This window comes from Mesitornis unicolor, unplaced genomic scaffold (assembly GCF_000695765.1).
Source record: "Mesitornis unicolor isolate BGI_N332 unplaced genomic scaffold, ASM69576v1 scaffold39844, whole genome shotgun sequence".
Lineage (NCBI taxonomy): Eukaryota > Metazoa > Chordata > Aves > Mesitornithiformes > Mesitornithidae > Mesitornis > Mesitornis unicolor.
Window position 1 is genome coordinate 232 of NW_010182813.1, and position 17,903 is coordinate 18,134.

Sequence of the window (17,903 nt, forward strand, 5' to 3'; positions counted from 1 at the left end):
AACAGCGTTTAACCGTGCGAAGCGTGGGTGGCGTCTGTGTTATTTTTAGGATGCAAACTGAAAGCCTGTGCTTTTAAAAGAAGTGACTTGCGCTTCGAGGTGAATTGTCAAATGAGAACCAACGGCAGGCACAAAACTTCACTGGAGAGGAGGATTTACATTAATTATTCAAGTCGTTCTTTCTTCCTTAAGGCCCTTGTCTAACCTGTAGGGCGGTTATGGCCTAGTAGACTCCTCTGTTCCTTGGAGTAGTTATAGCATTATTTTTAGTCGGAATTGGATTTGAAAGAACACCTTGTGTCTGTTTCTCTAATTAATAATAAAGTGCATATCTGTGCAGCTGGAGATGAGATTCTCCTCAAAAGGTACAGTCGTGTCTTCACATGCTCAGACATCAGATGTACTTATAGTTTATGCAAATGACACAATTACATATTACAGAGTTGCTATGGAAAGTTTCTGTCTGTTTATACTCGCTGAAACTTGCCTGAGCAGCTAAATATTCTGAGGGCTACAAGGCTTTTGTAGTACATTTTGACTCCTGTTCAAGTGGGGTCTCTTGTGAAGGTGAGTTGTATGTACTCCTGACTTGCCTCTGCATCCTTTCAGCATGAATTCCTTCTGTATTTTTTCCAGAGTGTTGATTACTACACGGTAGTATGTTAGATGATGGTTACTGAAGTACTTGTCAGATCGCTTTTCCAGTTCACCCCCTCACCTGCAGATTTCCTGAGTCTGCAGGTCCACAGAATGTAATGTTTATTTCTTTCTAAGCCATCACACTTACAGCCCACCGTGCTAAATAAACAGATTTGCTTTAACATAACAGGCTGTAACCTGCAAGCTGTCTCCCCTCCCCTTCAGCTGTCTTTGTGAGAGTGGTGGGCGGACAAAAGGGAATAGTAAAAACATCAGTTTTCCCAGTTTCAGCTAGTACATGTGGATCAACGTCCCAGTGGGAAGGCAGATGTCAAGAAGCTTGTGGCTCTTGGTAGTCTTTATAGCCCGAGATCCTAAATTCATCATGTATAAACAGCCCTCTGCTAGCCTGTGAATCATCCTAATCTCACTGAATTTGTATTTTCTTTCTTATGACTGGTGCTGTTTGTGTACAGCTCAGTGTCACTTAAGAAAGGTGCTACTGATTGGATGAAGTACACTTAAAAAAATAAAATCAGGTACTAAAATAAAGTAATTTAAAGTATGACCAATCAAAAAACCCCGAAATGTTTATCTTCTAACAAGCATTTCAACTTCTGACTGAAATTACTGAACTATGCTGTTGTTGCCTGCAGCACAGATCAACTACCTGTTTCCTCGGGCCATGTTATATTTGAGGACTCTGTGGAGAATTGTTTTTTTGTACTTGAGACTCTACTCAATCAGGGCATCTCTAAGAAGGAGAACATCCTTAGCTGCCACCAGCTGCAGCTTGCACCGTGGTATTTTAAGGCAGCCTGGGAGATGGAGGGATTTACTGCAGAGCACTGCATTACAGTTGTTCAGCAGCTGAATCGTGAGTGCTTTGGCCATCTGCATATTTGTTATGGATCAGACCTTAAAATAACTCGGGAGCTCTGGTAATGCCACCAGCAATGAATCAGAACTCCGAGACTCCACAACAGACTCTCCTCCAAAAAATACTGCCTAATGTTGAAAGGTAGAATGCAACTTTGCATTGCTCCTTCTACTCAAAGACAGAATATTTGGAAGTGGCTGAATGATTTAAGAAGAGCATTCAAATCTGCTGATTTAATACCAGAGACTAGAATCTATGTTTCTAGTGTGCATTTGGGTTTTTCAAGAGCTGTGGGTGCATTTTCTGGGAAGGAGGATGTGATGAGGAAAAGGGGACTTCACAGAGTTTAAGGATTTTAGGTCTTTAACTGGCACATGGTCAGAGATTAATGGGAATATTTAACGATTTTGTTGTAAAGACTTTTCTGTACTGTCCGTTATTACTGATACAAAGTTTTATTAGTGTTGTATTACTGAAGAATTATTGCACCAAAATCTGAGTTGGTCGGTAGCCTTTCCTCTGTTTACTGAGATGGATTCCTTGTGCGTTATCAGTAACTGTGATTCTTGGTGTAATATCTGTCAATCCCAACACTGCAACAGATTTTTCTGCTTACAAAGATACAAAACTCATTAAAAAGAGCTCAAATTGATGGAAAAGCAACTGAAATAGGTGTAATTTTCTCTTAACCATAGAACGGGGTTGAGAAGACCTCAACTTAGCAAAGACCTTGTACAAACCCTTTCTTCAGAAATCTGTTCTTTTAGCAATATAAAGTTGCATACTAAGAAGACTTAAATCTCTTAAAGCACATGAAATCTAGTGCTCTTGCATCAAACCTACAATAAATATTTAAAGTAGAAAGAGAACTAGCTTGATGGACCTGCAAGGATGTGTTCTGTCACTTGTTCATGTTGGATAGGTAGACTTACCTTAAAGTGGTTTCTACCTCAGTGCCCAAGCATTCAAGGTAGATTTCAATGGCTATTACAAAATGAGTCACGGCTGAAATGCTCTCCATGCAGTAGAGGAGCAAGTTCAGGGTGTGTCTGCAATGTATGGCACTGATTTCAGTGGTACATTAATTACTGCTTGGTTTCATCTGTTGCAACCTTTGGCTTGCAGAAAGAACGTGTCATTTCAGAAGTCTGCCTGCTTAGCAAAGTGAGTTGTCTTGGTTTGTGAGTGAGCACAAGGGCGTTAAATAGGTTTTGGTGGGACTCAGTAGTGCCAAGAGAACAAGGCTTTAGTGCGTTCTTATTTTAAATATGCTTTTCAACCGTAGTGGGACAGTTGTATGTCAGTTGATGCATGGCTTGCTTGTACCTAAGGGCAAACTACAACTTACAGAGCTGTAGATGTCCTGGAAGGATGCAGGCTTCTGTGTGGCAGTGTAATTTCTACATAATAAAATTCGTAAAACTGAAAATTTTCCCTTTTTTTCTTTCTTGAGGTAAGTATGGCAGTGAGGGTAAATGTTACATAGGGCTGTAAAGAGGTATCCTGAAAACATAATGCCTCCTGGTTACCTGTCTCATGCTTCTGCTCATCTCTCCCTTCCTCCTGTGAAGAAAGGAAAGGGCTGAGGGAGAGGTTAGCCATAACTTATACGTCCTGAGAGATACCCTTACCTGTTTGAGGCCGCTGCCATGAATATGTAAGAGCCTGCAGGTTTTGTAAGCTGTTTCCGTTACTTACATTTAGATGGAAAGAGACTATACAATGCTATAGTGGAAGAGGGTTACAGAGACAGATTATAGGATATTTATCTCAATTCACTGTTAACAGATGAATCAAAGCATTGCTTCCACAGGATATGGGTATTGGAAACCCCAGGTGTTCCCCATGTTTTAAGACAGTGTCATGGTTTAACCTCAGCCAGGAAGTAAGCACACACAGCTGCTCGCTCATATTACACCTCCCACCATGATGGGATGGAGGAAAGAACTGGAAAAGTAAAAGTGAGAAAACTCATGGGGGGAGATAAAAACAGTTTTTCAATTTAAAAAAGAAATATTAATAGTAACAATAAATTTTAAGGGGAAAAAAGGGAATAAATAGTGTTCGTTTGTTTGTAACAACGGATTTTCAAAACGTCGGTTTAGTTTCTTAGAGGTACGTTAGCTGACTGGACATGGCAGTGCTTGGGATGTGCCTTCTCTGGTCCTGCTTCCAACTCCAAGTGACAGTTTTCTCACTGAATGTGGTGCATTCAGCCTGGACTTCTTGGAAGTCTGTGTTATTTTCAGGCCTTCTGAGTTAATGCTACATGATTCAATATAGATGCCCATGGTAGTTCTGGAGTAAAATGTGAACACACACACACACACACACACACACCAACTCCCAGGCTGGCAGCTCCTTCAGATGCCCCATAAGCAGGGGACTTGCAGCAGCTGATGCTGCATTCAGACACAAGTGACTCATGGGGACAAGTTCATTGTCACAAAGCTGACACCAAGGACAAGGCATGCAGTTGCTAACAGAGGCAGTCTGCTGCTGACGTCCAAACATTTTTGTCGTTCAATGGTTTTGGTTAAGCTCTGTGGATGGTGTAATTTCTACCTTGGTTGATTTCTAATGCATTGCAATCCCAAAGATTTAGATGATACCACAGTAAATAATATGTATTGGTGATGGGTCACAGTTATGGCTTAGTTCGGGGGAGGCGGGGAGATGCAAGGCTGGTAGTAGCTGCTGTTGCATCATTTTAGACAGGTGTTTTTTGTTTTTTATTTTTTTAAATACTTGTTAAACCTGGATAACTGCTAATGCAGCTTGGGAGCTTCATGAGGCACAACAGTTCTTAGTACAGAGTAATCTCACCGCTTTAACGATTGAGTATTAAGCAATTACCTATCTCAATCTTAATTGTAAAGGTGCTGCACCAGCATATCACTCAAGGGCATGCACAGGAGTCTTCTTCAATTGTTTGCCTGTCTGCCTGTGTCCTATGTATGTTTAGGAAGAGTCTTTTGATACTTGCAACTTTTCTGCCACAAGACCTAGAGGTAGAGGATTTATTTTGAGGAGAAAAAACAAACAAAGACAGTAATTTGTCCGAATGAATAGTGTGAAGGTAATGTGAGAAGTGTGGTGGGATAAAATCATTCGAAAATTGGGAGAGGAGGAAATGTAGAGCAAAAGTTCTTGGTGAGTCTTTGTGGAAGTGGAAATTCGTAGTCAGGGTGATGAAGGATGATCAGATCCTCAAGGGTAGGAGAATCTGAGACTGGAGAGTAGGAACTAAGCATGGTAAGAAATAAGAGGGCAACAGTCAAGCCCTGCTGCAGCTAAAATGTTTCAAGACCTGTGCATTTCAGTTTCTTTTCTCTATTCTTTGTTGTTACCCTACATTCTTTCTCTTCCCAGTATTTGCTTCAGTCTTTTTAGTACTAATTGTTCACATTGCAAGTAGTACCAAAAATGTCTTCTTTGAAAGGCAAGATACCTCTTCTCAGGAACGTTCTTATAAGGAAAGTTTCTTATACTGATTCAAGCCATTACTCTTGATATTTTAATTAATTTAAAAAAATATTATTGCTGAGTATTAGTTTGTCAATCGGTATTAAAATACTCAGCACCCACGTATCCCCAGAAAAACGCTGTGCACCGTTATGGTTTAAAATCAAAGAAAGATGCCTACTTCACATTTTTAAAGCAGCTTGTAATATGAAAATCTCTTTTTAGGAGTCTATTTACTGGGAAAATATGGGCAGAAGAAAATCCGAGAAATTCAAGAACGAGAGGCAGCTGAATACATCGCCCAGGCGCGAAGGCAGTATCATTTTGAAAGTAATCAGAGGACGTGCAATATGACAGGTAAGATAAGGAAATAGCTACTGGTTTTGATAGGTGAAAATATTTGAGGATTTATGCTACCTACTGAGAGGATGGAAGAAGAATAAGAAATGTAGGGGAATTCAAAATCTCAGTTAAATACTAGTGTGAAATAGAGTCGTTTTGCATTATAAAAACGGAGTATGAAGAACAGAGGATTGAAGGTATTTCATCTTCACCCTTGGTTTGACTACATCCATCTATAATGCACACTGTCGTGATTTATACAGTTGCTCTGTCACCTGATGACTCCCCCTCACCCAGGGAGGTGAGGGAAAAGGAAAGGGTTGAAATAGAAATATATTTAATAAAATAATAATAATAATAAACCTAATATTAATAACAGTGTTCATATAAAATACACAGAGTTATACTCAACCAGTATTGTGGGGGAGTAGGCCTCAGGGGTAGAACGGTAGACAAGTCCCTCTTAAGATGTCAGCCGTGGAAGAAAGAGGGAAGAAGGAGGAAGTGCCATCCCCAAGGGTTTCCGCTTCCCCGGGCCTGTTCTCCTGGTTGTCTGGAGGCTGCTGAGGACCCTGAGCATCCCATACCAGTATTAGCTGAAAACTAACAAAGTCTTACTGAAAGTCCCCTGAAATAGAGTGTTGCAGCCCTTACAGAATCACAGTTTTCCTCAACAGAAAACTGATTCTCAAATTCTGTCTCAGTAAACCAGGACATACACAGATGTACGTGCAGGTTACAATTTTTGCCACTTCAAGGCTCTCTGTGTATTGTCCTAAACTGCATGTGGTATTGACGTGTACAACAGCACCCAGATTCAAACAGTACTGAACTTACAGTAGGAAATGGCCTCAAGTTGCACCAGGGGAGTTTTAGATTGAATCTTAGGAAAAATATTTTCGCCGGAAAAGGTTGTCGAGCACTGGAACAGGCGGCCCAGGGAAGTGGAAGTCACCATCCCTGGAGGTATTTAAAAAGCGTGTAGATGTGGCACTTAGGGACATGGTTTAGTGGTGGAGTTGGCAGTGCTTGGCTAAAGGTTGGACTCGATCTTAATGGTCTTTTCCATCCTAAATTATTCTATGGTAATAACACAGCTACACAGAGAGCTTGGTGGGTAATTTTTATTGACAAATAAGAAGTACGTCAGCCCATTAGTTCCCTGCATTTGAACAGTTAAAAGGTACCTGATGAGCTTGGGAACGAAAAATGACAGTGTTTATATTACAGCACTGGTCCTTGGATTTTTGGAGAGGAAAGGGTAGGGTAGAGATTAACAAAATCTTTGTCATTCTTACAAATACAGGCTATTCAAAACTATTTCTGTGAAACAAATTGGGCCGCATTTTCTTCTCCTGTTGAAATTTGTAATGGCTTCTTCGGTGGCTGCAAATGCTTTCTGTGCACTGTCTTTACCCTGACATGAAGTACCCTGGCAGTTCATTTTCGTCTTTGCCATTTTGTAGTGCTAGGATTGATTTTACTGCAAGGACTAAGTTTTTCTTTGCCCTTTGCCTTATGAAGTACCTTCTGCCTGGCAGCCCGTGTTCTTGTCAAGACTTTTCTTATTTTGTTCTTAGTATTTATGATGTTTTGTGCATGCGTGTTTTCCCTTTCCTGTTCCCATCATATAACAGCAGACTATTCTCAAAGTAAAGGATTTTATCCCACCAGCTTTTTTTGTTTGTTTTTAAATACACCTTTCTCTGGTTCTCTTGTTGGAATAAAAAACAATTCGTATCTTTTCCTTCTCAATTGAAGAAATGGAACAGTGTGGATATTCACCAGATTTTCTTCTGGGAAGTTGTAGACGCGTATATTGCAGGACATGAGTGCACATCTGCAGCTGGAGCCACCAAAGACAAGCGGCCACGTAAGGGCAGCATTGTGCCCAGGCTCATAAGAGGCACCCCAATAATTGTACTCCCAGGGTTTCGTACTGGGTTCGTCCTCTCAGCTTTGCCTGTTGAGCAATGGGATTTACCATGTATAGCAGCTATTGAATGAGAGCTGGGGATCAGTTTATGACAATTTTTTTGGTCTTGACTATATTTTTTCTCTTTTTTTACTTTTAATAACAGTGCTGTCAATGCTTCCAACATTGAGGGATGCCTTAATGCATCAATTAAATTCTGAGAGTCTCACATCTCTTCTTAAAAACAGGTAAGACTGTTTTGTCAGCTGTGTTAAAGGTCACTTATTTTGATCACACGATAAGGGTTTTTTTCAAAATTACGTATTTGTAATGTAGAAAGGATACGAGATTTTGGTTCTGTGTCTTACTGAGTCACTAGTCTCTAAGTATTTTGAAATCACTACACAAATATTTTGTGTCATGTTAGATGCATTTTGATAGGTATGGCTGGCATTTTCCAAACATTAGAAGAAATAATAGTTCCTTTAAGCTGCTGCAGTGAGAGCCATGGTTCTGGTTGAAGTGCTTGATAAAAGGCAGATAAAAGTACTTAGATGATCCAGTCCTCTTTTAAACAGGACAGTGTCTTGACTGAGTTGTTGATGTTGTGTTTGTAAAATGTTTACGAAATCTTATCAAGGTCAGACATGAATAGGAGTGGAAAGTAGTCAAGATGAGATTGCAAATGGATGTAAGCTATGAGAAGTATTTTTTTTCTTTCTTTTTTTGAAGTGGAACAAATAGGGGCATGTCATACATTAAGAGGAACACTTCCCTGTCAGAAAACACCTTTGCTTTCCTTTTAACTGCAGGAACAAATAGCATCTTTTGAAATGCATAAAGTGCCTAATAGCATACCTTAAAAGCAGAGTAAGCTGCTTGGCATTCAGCACAGAGTAAAAGTGTTATGTAGGCTGTTGACACAGGGTTTCTGACTCACTCTAGACTGCCTTTCTAGTTTACCTCCCACTACCTTATTTATACAGCTATAACTTCAGCTGTCCAGCATTTAATAGATTTCCTATCCAGTCATTGTCTTTTTTCAGTCAAAAAAACCTCCCACAAGACAACAGAATGTGATATTTAAAGTGGGAATTGTAGCCTGAAAAATGTTTTTTTAGAATAGATTATCTGTGAATTTGCAACTGTAATTGAGCATTATTTACCCCAAACAAGAAGTAATTAAGAAAAGTTAATTTTAATGGAATATTTAATATATTTATAATAAAATTAACCTGAATGGACAAGAGATCTTGTGGATCACCAGATTTGTCTTCTGGACTGTACAGCAAAATAGTCCAGAAAGGCCTGTAATCCTTTGTTCAATAGTAAAGACATAGAATGCCTTAGTTTGTTCTCTGTAGCATGCATTCTTTTATCAAAATATATCCGGTCTCTTTAATTTGTTTGACTGGTCGAAACAGTTTATGGGTATGGTGTCACACTTCTGAATTCCACTAATCCCAGTGAAAATGGAGATGAGATTTATATTATTGTTATGCATTTCTGAAAACAAACTGTTTTAAAAATACTGGTTACATGCAATATCCTGTGAGCATGGATTTTAATTCAGATTATATCTTAGAGTGGAGTTTGTGTCTTAATGCTTCCTTTTTTGACTTACACTGAGGAAGTTTTAACTAGGTGCTTGAACTTTTTGAACTGAAAAGATGAAGGGTTGGGAAGGCACAGATCATCAAGTTGGTCTTTGAAGAAGCTCTGCATTCTTGTGCTACGCATGGAGGCACAGATTTGTTTTCTTTCCTCTTTGATTGGAGAAGGTGAATCTTTGAGTGCTGTTGTTGAATAGACAAAAGAGTCGATGTGGAGGTTTACCTTTCTTAATGTCCCTGAATACAGGATATAATGTCTCACATAATCTGTTATGATAACATAGATCCATAACATATTAAATCATATGTTATGGAACCTGTTATGGCCTAGTTAAACTTCTTTAGCTTAAAATCCCTTCACTTCCTTAAAATTCAAAACCTTTTTACATTTTTATAGCAATTTGGGGTGGCCAGTAATGGTAGGTTGGTGGTATAACAGGCTGAAGTCTTCTTCAGTCTTCCAGAACAACTTTTTTAAAGGGCCCACAAGACCACAGATGTTCTTGCTCGGTCTGTCCTCCTCTTTTCAAAGCAGTGTGACTGAATGAGATGAGGTGAGGTACCTGCTGCTGGAGCCTTGCAGATGCTGTGTATCTCCCACCTATTCAGCACTTGGCTTTATTCCAAATCTCTTGTTTTGTTTGTTTGCATTGCTTTTTGCTTCTGTAGCATGTAGTGGTTTTCCAAACAAATAAATGTGAAAGGAAAGTTAAGTTTTGAGTCGCAGCTGAGTCTTAGTAAATTGCAGCAGATGAAGATTGGAAAATCCATTTTCACTGTTAGGGTTAACACTTGCAGACTTAAACTGTTACCTGGCTGTTGCCTTGTGCTGTGAGGAGGAGCTTTGTAAGCATGAGCTCTAGGAAATGTTTTGACGTAACAGGTGGAAACGAAGTTGGCTGACATTGATGTATTGGCTTCTCTTTCTCTCATCTGTTGGCATGGAAAACTTGCCGCTGATAAGTAACAAATGTGCTTTTGAGTCCCGTTACATGTGTTATCTATAGAAATATTGCTGTATTTTTTTAACAGTCTTTCCTTTGTTTTGCTTTAGAATAGCTTTTAAAACTGTTGATTTAGCTTGCAAAAAGAGAAGTGTGTAAACTGTTTCTGTATCTGCCATGGATCCTTGTATCTCTTCCAGCTATCCTTTCTTTAATCTGTCTCTTCACTTTTTGGAGTTGTAGACTTGATAATTTATTATATCAGATCACCTGCATTATTTGATAGCAGTGAGCTTAAAAATTCATTGTTGATGTAAGTGATAACAGTGGTCAAATTAATGCCAAAGTGCACATGTTGTGCCTGGAATGAAAGATGATTTCTAGTGAAAAGTGTACTATTTTTTACAGACCTGGTTACTGCAAAGTGTAGGTTAATCTGAACTATTTTCCCTAAATATTAAGTGTTAATTCTGATCCTAAGGATTAACCAACCGTTTCTCTAAGTGACTGTCACAATGTTTCTTCTATGATAGATACACAGTAGTCGTTCCTTCCTGACAGTGCTTAACAGGCAAGAGTGGCTGATGAAACTTTTTGGATGGTTAGCTTGTACTTATCTCCACCACTGCTGCTGTATTGCTGTCATTACCTCTGGATAGTAGTTATAAACCTGCAATGTAACTTAGGCATTTCAGGTGAACCATTTTAGAAGTTGTTCAGGTCAAAAGAGTAAACGCCTCAACTAAATAAGAAAGATTGACTTGTATTTGTGTGGATGGCGCAAGGCTTTCACAAATTGTCGTTATCTCTTTGGTTTTTTATTATAAAATCTGAACTTTAAAACTAGGTCAGGCAATGGTAAATCTTGCAAGAAAGGAGGATCTAGAAATTCTGATCCTGCGCTTGTTATGCACAGCTGGATACAGGAAGCTCCACTGAACTGAGGTCTGCATTAAGTAGTACCGGATCAAGGCCCCAGAAAAGACTACGTTGTACTATCTGTGGGCTTTCCCTGACTGCTTAGCATGGTAACTCAAAATTGGTAATATAAATGTACGATTGACATTACTGAATACTACATTTATACATTAAAGTGTGAATATCTTTTCTGTGACTTCATACTGTATTGTTTATATACTGCTTTCTCGAATGAGACAGATCAATGTAGACATGAATCTGATCTGGATAATTATAGTACCTAAATGAGCCTGCCTTAGAGCACTGCTATTTCATGTAACATATTTATTCATTTCCACGAAAAATACCTTTTAATGTTTAATGTTTCCATTTATTTTTCCCACAGGCCAGCAAACAAGTTAGAAATATGGGAGGATTTAAAGATAATAAGTAAGTGGATATAAAATATTTCATCTGCATAATATTTAGGAAAAATTTAAAATGTCTTTCACACCTTTTAAAATGCACACTTTACACTGGGTTGATTTTTCAGTGGCTATGAAGGTAGTGTAAGACACTACGTGGCAAACGTCCTCTTTGGCCCTCCTCCCGAAAGCTCCTCGTGAAGGAATTTTTCATAGCCCCAAGGGAAGTTAGAAGCTCAGAGATGAAGGCAAAGCATTTTATTGGCTTTTATGTTACCCTGCTCCAGAAAACTCTGTGAGAACTTTCTGTGCCATCACAGACAAATTAGGTTTTTTTTCAGAAAGTTCTGTGCTGAACCTAACAGAAAACATCAGTCAGAAATGTAGGCCAGCCCACACATGGCCAGCACTTTTCTCGAGCCTGTTGAAGATAACCACCATAGCAGTGGTTATGAACCCTTCGGTTCATCATTTATTGGCTGATGGAAGCAGTGGAAGGGAAAGAACAGTGAAGTCAGATCATTATGTAGTGAATGATACTGAGCTTTTTTAACTCCTCCTGGTTCCTTGGTACCATTTGTTATCCCTACCACCTCCCAGGTTTTGTCTTTCCTTCCTTTTGTTTTCTTTTTCTCCTTTTCACAACACCTATACAGGTCCTACTTTTGATCCAGCTCCTTTCTTCCTGGGTCCTTGCTACTCAGCATTCGTCTGTATTTATTAATGTAAATTCTTCTGCACATCCTCTGTTCCCTAGTGACAGGTAGCTGATGCTCATTTTCATTTTCTTTCTTTAGATATTAGCTGCTCCTGCCTTAGGTAGCTTCTTTTTCCCCAAGTTGATATTATGCCTTCTGGGACTTAATTGCACGATGAGGACTAACATACTGGGTGTGTTTCCTGGCCTAATGAAGAAAGATGATATGACAGTTCATCTGTTTTCCTTCTGGGGCAACTTGTATAATTTATTTTTTTTTTCAAAAATTACTTGTGTAACATGCAAAATTATATTAATATAGAACTTTAAATGGGACACTTTAGATGTAGCTCCAGCACATATTAGATTCATGACCATCTTGGGTATGTGTTGTGAAAATGTGTGTTATGACAACCAGTGCGAGAAATGTAACTGTGTATTTAAAAATCATCAGCGCTTCTTGAGTCTTGGAGAGCACTCTCCCTCCTTGACTCACCCTTATTTCTTTGAATTTGAAGTGATTTTGTTGTCTCTTTTCAAGGTTTCACAAGAAGCATTGTAGCTGTATATAGTACCTGTATGCTAGTAGTTCTTTTGCGAGTCCAGTTAAATATTATTGGCGGTTACATCTACCTAGATAATGCTGCTCTCTGCAAAAACGGCACAGTAAGTTTCTTGGTTTGTTTCAAAGGGAGAGCTTCCACTTTCTTGGAAGTTCCAGGATTGTTTACTGAGAGGGAAAAAGGGCATGGCTTACGCCGTATTAGAATGAAACCAAGAGCTCTTGTAAGAGTGGGAGATGTGGAAGCATTATTGGAAGTAAGATGTATTAATGTGTTTTAATAGCCTCTAAATTTGGGATACTTTGGTGATACTGTTGCTTAACAAAATACTAGCAATATTGAAGATATACCTTTTGTCTGAATCTGTATTGTTTAAAGACAATTACTTCATATCAAAACTCCAACATTAAGTAATGTATTTGCTTAATTTTTTTTGTGAAATAGTAACACTGTGTGAGTGATCCAAGATACATATACTTAGGTATTCCTAGCACATACGTTAATTCCCCCAGTTAAATTTTTATAGGATTAAAGAAGAAAAATGTTGTCCTTGAAATTTTGACTATTTTGTTCAAAAGGCCACTTACTTTAAATGTCTATCACTGGAGCCAAGCAAGGTTGGAGACTTGGTTTTTGTTCAGATATATCTATCACCGCTCAATAAAAATAGATCAGTCCCACGCTAAGCAAGTACACATTGTAGTGATTAAGATCTGCAAATTCTTGGACTGCTCATCTAAAAATAATGGATACAAACTTGGATTAGTTGTCATGTGCCCCTCTTTGATAGCTCCTGCTGGGAGTTAAGGAACAGCACATCAAGGCAGGTCTGAGAAAAGCTTTCATTAGGGAGGCCAGGGTTGATAGAGGTCGTGCTTCATTTTGTAAATCCTGAAGAAGCATTTTTAAAAGGGCAAGATGAGTTTGGACTAGAAATGGGTTTCCTTTCTGTTATTTTTCCAGTAGAGAAGTGAGTTGACAGGGCCAACTCGGAGGCACTTCACTGGAGCAAACTGGGATCCTGCCTCAGTTCCTGAAAGCTGTTTTTCTATTAGGCTTTTGTTAGGGTTGAGCTTAAGTATCTTATTCCACTATGTTTAATTTTGGGGTGGTGGAGGGTCTAGTTTCACCTGCAGTGCAGTTTAAGAGACTTTCCTATATATGGATGAAAAGGGAAAGATTTCTTTCTGAAGATGGAGGAGAGATCTGTGTAGTACTGCAGAGAAGAATGCCAGAGGACTTAGGAGAGATCCACGGGTTGATGGCAGGAAGAGTCAGAAGCTGCAGAGCTGTTTGAGAATGTGGGGGGATCCATCTGCTGCAGGGTATCACCAAGGTTAAGGAAATTGGCCACAAATGGTTTGAAATTATTTTTGCCTTGTTTTCTACTGTTGATGTGTCACAGAGCTGTTGTTTTTTTCCCCCACCCACAGACACCACTAGCTCCTCCTGACGTCCAGCAGCAATACTTATCGAGTATCCAGCACCTTTTAGGAGATGGTATGGCGCTTACTATGAGCTAACTACACTTAGAAAATTCTACTTCTTTCTAGACTTGAGCAAATCATTAGAATAATTGTCACTTTCCTCCTCCTAGGACTGACCGAGTTAATCACTATTGTTAAACAAGCTGTCCATAAAGTTTTTGGAAGGTAAGAGCCTGTATTTCTCTGTGGTTAGCTTTTAGGTTTTATTGTGATTACTGTTCCCAAAACAATGTGTTTTATTAGAATAATAATAAAGGTGTACTGGCTTTTTCCAAAACAGCTTTTTTAATTATAGCAGGCTATGTCTGCCAGTGCAACCCAGTATAGCAGACTGGGATCCTGTTATTTGTGAACACGTTATCAGTAGGAGAACAAAGTGTCGTTATTAATTTTGCAATTAACACTGCAGTCTTCTTCCTTTCCAGTATTTCCCTGAAGCACACCCTGTCTCTTCTGGAGCTGGAACAGAAACTTAAGGATATCAGGAAAGTAGTGGAAAATAAAGATTCAGAACAGATTGCATCTTACTCTCCCTTATGCCATTATCTGATGCCAGATGAAGAAAACCCCTTGGCTACCCAGGTACTTGTTTCAATTTCTTTCACCTTTTTTTATTCTGCATTTTTTGTTTGTTTGTTTTGGGGAGGGAAGGGTGCTTAACAGTCTCCTACTTGTACCATAGCATCTGTATCTTTTAATAAATGGCGATGCCTCTTCCTCTATAAATCAAATTGTAACATTAGAAAATTTAGGAAGTTAGAGGTGTTTGTCTCCACCCACACCACAGGCTGGAGAAAACTCATTCTTAACTTGGTATCATTATACTAGTATAAAGAAGAAACTTAGGCTTCAGTGTGTGACTGCATGCGCCTATCCCTTTAACTTAAGCTGATGTGCAGGGTTTATTTCAGCTTTGGGAGGTCAGAAGTAGAAAAAATACTTTGCTCAATTAGTCTGGTGTTTTCTGCTAATACTGTTTTTAGTAAAAAAAAAACATCCTACAGTGACCATTTAAAAGGAAAATTTGAACACAAATTACAAAGAACCCGATTTACGACAGTAAGTCTTGTCTTTTAAAGAGATTTGACTTGCACATCTTGACTTAATTCCATGGTACAAAACTCTACTTCTGCTGTTATTCTTACTGCTGCCAATAGATTTCTAACTAAATAGTGTCTGTCTTTGCTTTTTCTAGGCCTGCGGACTCACAGAAAGAGACATTGCTACAATTAAGTTACTTAACGAAACTAGAGATATGCTAGAAAGGTATAGAGAAATGTCCTGTATTCATATGAAACACTTCCTCACAGCTACTGTTTACGTAAGACATTGCTTTCATGTAAAAAGCTGTCAACTTTCATTTGGAAAATGTGACCGCTCTGCTGCATTAAGGCTTTTTTATATTTACTAGTTGTAGGCTCGGATTTTCAAAATTTGAGAGCTCTGAAACTCACTTATAAGAAAGAATTCTACCTTAAAAAGATGAGCAGGATGTTCCACCCAGTCAGACCCCTTTATCTCTTCCTCACCTTTTCTGTAATGATGCAGGAACAGAGGAGTACTTCTCTTCTGCTAAGCCAGGGTAAATTGAGAGTAGTTTTATTGGATTTACTGGCTTTGGTAAAATTAACACCAGTTCTAGCTTATCAGAATTTATTTTTAGTGCATGGTTTTGAGAGTGGTTGTATGCATCCTTTCAGCAGAGAGCTACTGAAGTGAGGCTTCTGTAACAAACATTGAATATGAGTGAATTGAGACAAATGCCAAAATATTCTTATAATTTAGCTGCTAGAGATCTGGAGCATTTAAAGGGTTAATTCCCTTCTATGTTGTTTCTTAGTAAGAAATAGAGAAGTGAGGAATGTTTTAGATTTATCTGCTTTTTGGTAACCTTTGTGTAGAGTGTAGGTAGTTGACCGGTTTGCTGTGGAGTTACTGGGGAGCCGTCTTTCTTGAGGTGGCTGTAGTGATGTCCGAGTCATACATCTTCCTGTATGGAAGGGACATCTGCAGCACTGAATACTTGCAGCATTTTTTAGTTTGAAAAAATAAATCCTAGGAATCATTTTTTTTTTCTTCTTTTTCTCAGTCCAGACTTCACTACAGTTTTGAGCACCTGTTTAAATAGAGGATTCAGTCGACTGCTGGACAACATGGCTGAGTTTTTTAGACCTACTGAACAGGACCTCTCTCAGCAAGGCTCAGTAAATAGGTACATGTTTTCTTTTGTTGTGGTTCTCACGTGAATGATGCTTTGGGTTCATAGCAAATGCCAAAAAAGGCTATTGATTTTCCTGCCTATTTGAAGTCCTGGTGCTGGAAAGGATGACCCATGAGAGCTGCTAGAACTCACATGGGGTATCTTTCCCACCGTTACTTGCAGATGTAAAAGATATTAACATTCATATCTGCGTCTTCCTAGAAGACTGATTAAAAACAGCTTTAATTATGAAGTTAACTTTGGTTTTAAACAGTGCAGTGAGAGTGTTAAAAATCCAAAAGCTGAGTTCAGATCCTTGAAATTTGATCCTTAAAATACTAAAGACTTGAATAATAACTGGTTTTATGTATGTTTACTTTAATAACTGATGGCTCTCAAAGAGTAATGGTTTTAGATAAAAACATACTATTTACATCACTTAAAAACATAGCCCAAAGGCTGTAGTTTGGCTGCCTGTCCTAAGCCTGGTTTAGAATTTAAAATAGCACAAGATCATAGACTGGCACTTCTAACAGCTGTCTGCATACACACCCCTGCAAAGACTCTGCTAAACCGTGTTTCTCTTGCATGAGAAAAAAGTGTGAAGCTGTGTGTAATGGGAACACCAACAGAGATTTGCTTTGGCACTTCTCTACGTTAAATAAAAGACTTGATAGGGGAAAAGTCATCTGTACATTTTAGTTTGCAGTGTGTCAACTCACACTTTTGAGTAGTAGTTACTTGAAATTGTAATAATCCCAATTTAGTGGCATTACTTATGTCAAAACAGGTCTAGGTCAATATTTGTTGTTCTTTTCTAGTCTTTCAAGTGTCAGTCTTCCTTTAGCCAAGATAATTCCAATAATAAATGGACAGATCCATTCAGTATGCAGTGAAACTCCCAGTCACTTTGTTCAGGTAAGAATCTTGTTTATTTAAAAATCTCTCAAGTAAAATTTTGAAGTGAATGTTGTATATTCAGTTTTAATAACATATTTAATTCTGTTCCATTTCTGTGGCTTTTAAAATAAAAGTAGAAACAATTGGCATAACTTAAAACTTTTTGTAAGCCTGTATCTTTAAAACATAGACTCATTTTCTAGAGGTTCTTCCCTCTGCTTAACTGTGCAGAAGCACAGAAAGGTCTCTTTGACTTGGCTCCACTTGCAGTACTGCCCATAAACCTTTCTAAAGCGAGAAATTTGAGTTACATCTCTGTGGGAGTACCAGGTGCTTTTCTCATCATGAATTATGTACTGCAGCAAACCCAGAATAGTGGTGGGTGTGTTTCATTAAGCAAGTTTATTCTTTACCTTTCTTTCAGGACCTGTTGATGATGGAACAAGTGAAAGATTTTGCTGCTAATGTTTATGAAGCTTTTAGTACCCCTCAGCAACTAGAGAAATGAACTGCACGCTTACAGGAATAGATGATGTATTTATAACAAACCCCTTATGACTACTGATGAGACTTGAGTTAATTTTATAATGGTGTAGGAGTGGTAGACCAGCAGAAAGAATATTCTGAAAAAGTGGGAGTAAGCTCATATTTGTTCTAATAGAATTCTGTTTCAAACACCCATTAAAAATATTCTTGTGGAAAGAATCATTGTATGTAAAGAGTTTTCTATTTAAAAAGAGGTTAAGCTCTATGTAATTAATTTGATTATTTTTATTGCATCTGAAAGGTGGCAGTATTACAAGAAGTTACTAAAAAACCCACTAGTTTACCTGGGGTGTATGAGTTTTGAAAACACTAATGATAGTGATCTGTGATCTGACAGTGATAGCACAGAGCAGCAGAATGAAGTAAGGCTTGTCTTTTCTTCTCCACATT

At 38.5% G+C, this 17,903-nt stretch overlaps 1 protein-coding gene across 1 annotated transcript; it reads left to right on the forward strand.

Moving 5' to 3' along the window:
- Positions 1–5,205: 5,205 nt before the first annotated feature.
- On the forward strand, positions 5,206–17,824 carry PEX3 (peroxisomal biogenesis factor 3; the record flags this gene model as incomplete). Its single annotated transcript, XM_010183908.1, has 11 exons — positions 5,206–5,341; positions 7,408–7,489; positions 11,102–11,145; positions 12,359–12,483; positions 13,814–13,880; positions 13,978–14,032; positions 14,293–14,449; positions 15,063–15,133; positions 15,957–16,079; positions 16,889–16,985; positions 17,392–17,824. Coding segments are annotated over 11 exons (1,041 nt in total), but the record flags the coding sequence as incomplete, so codon positions are not given.
- Positions 17,825–17,903: the final 79 nt, after the last annotated feature.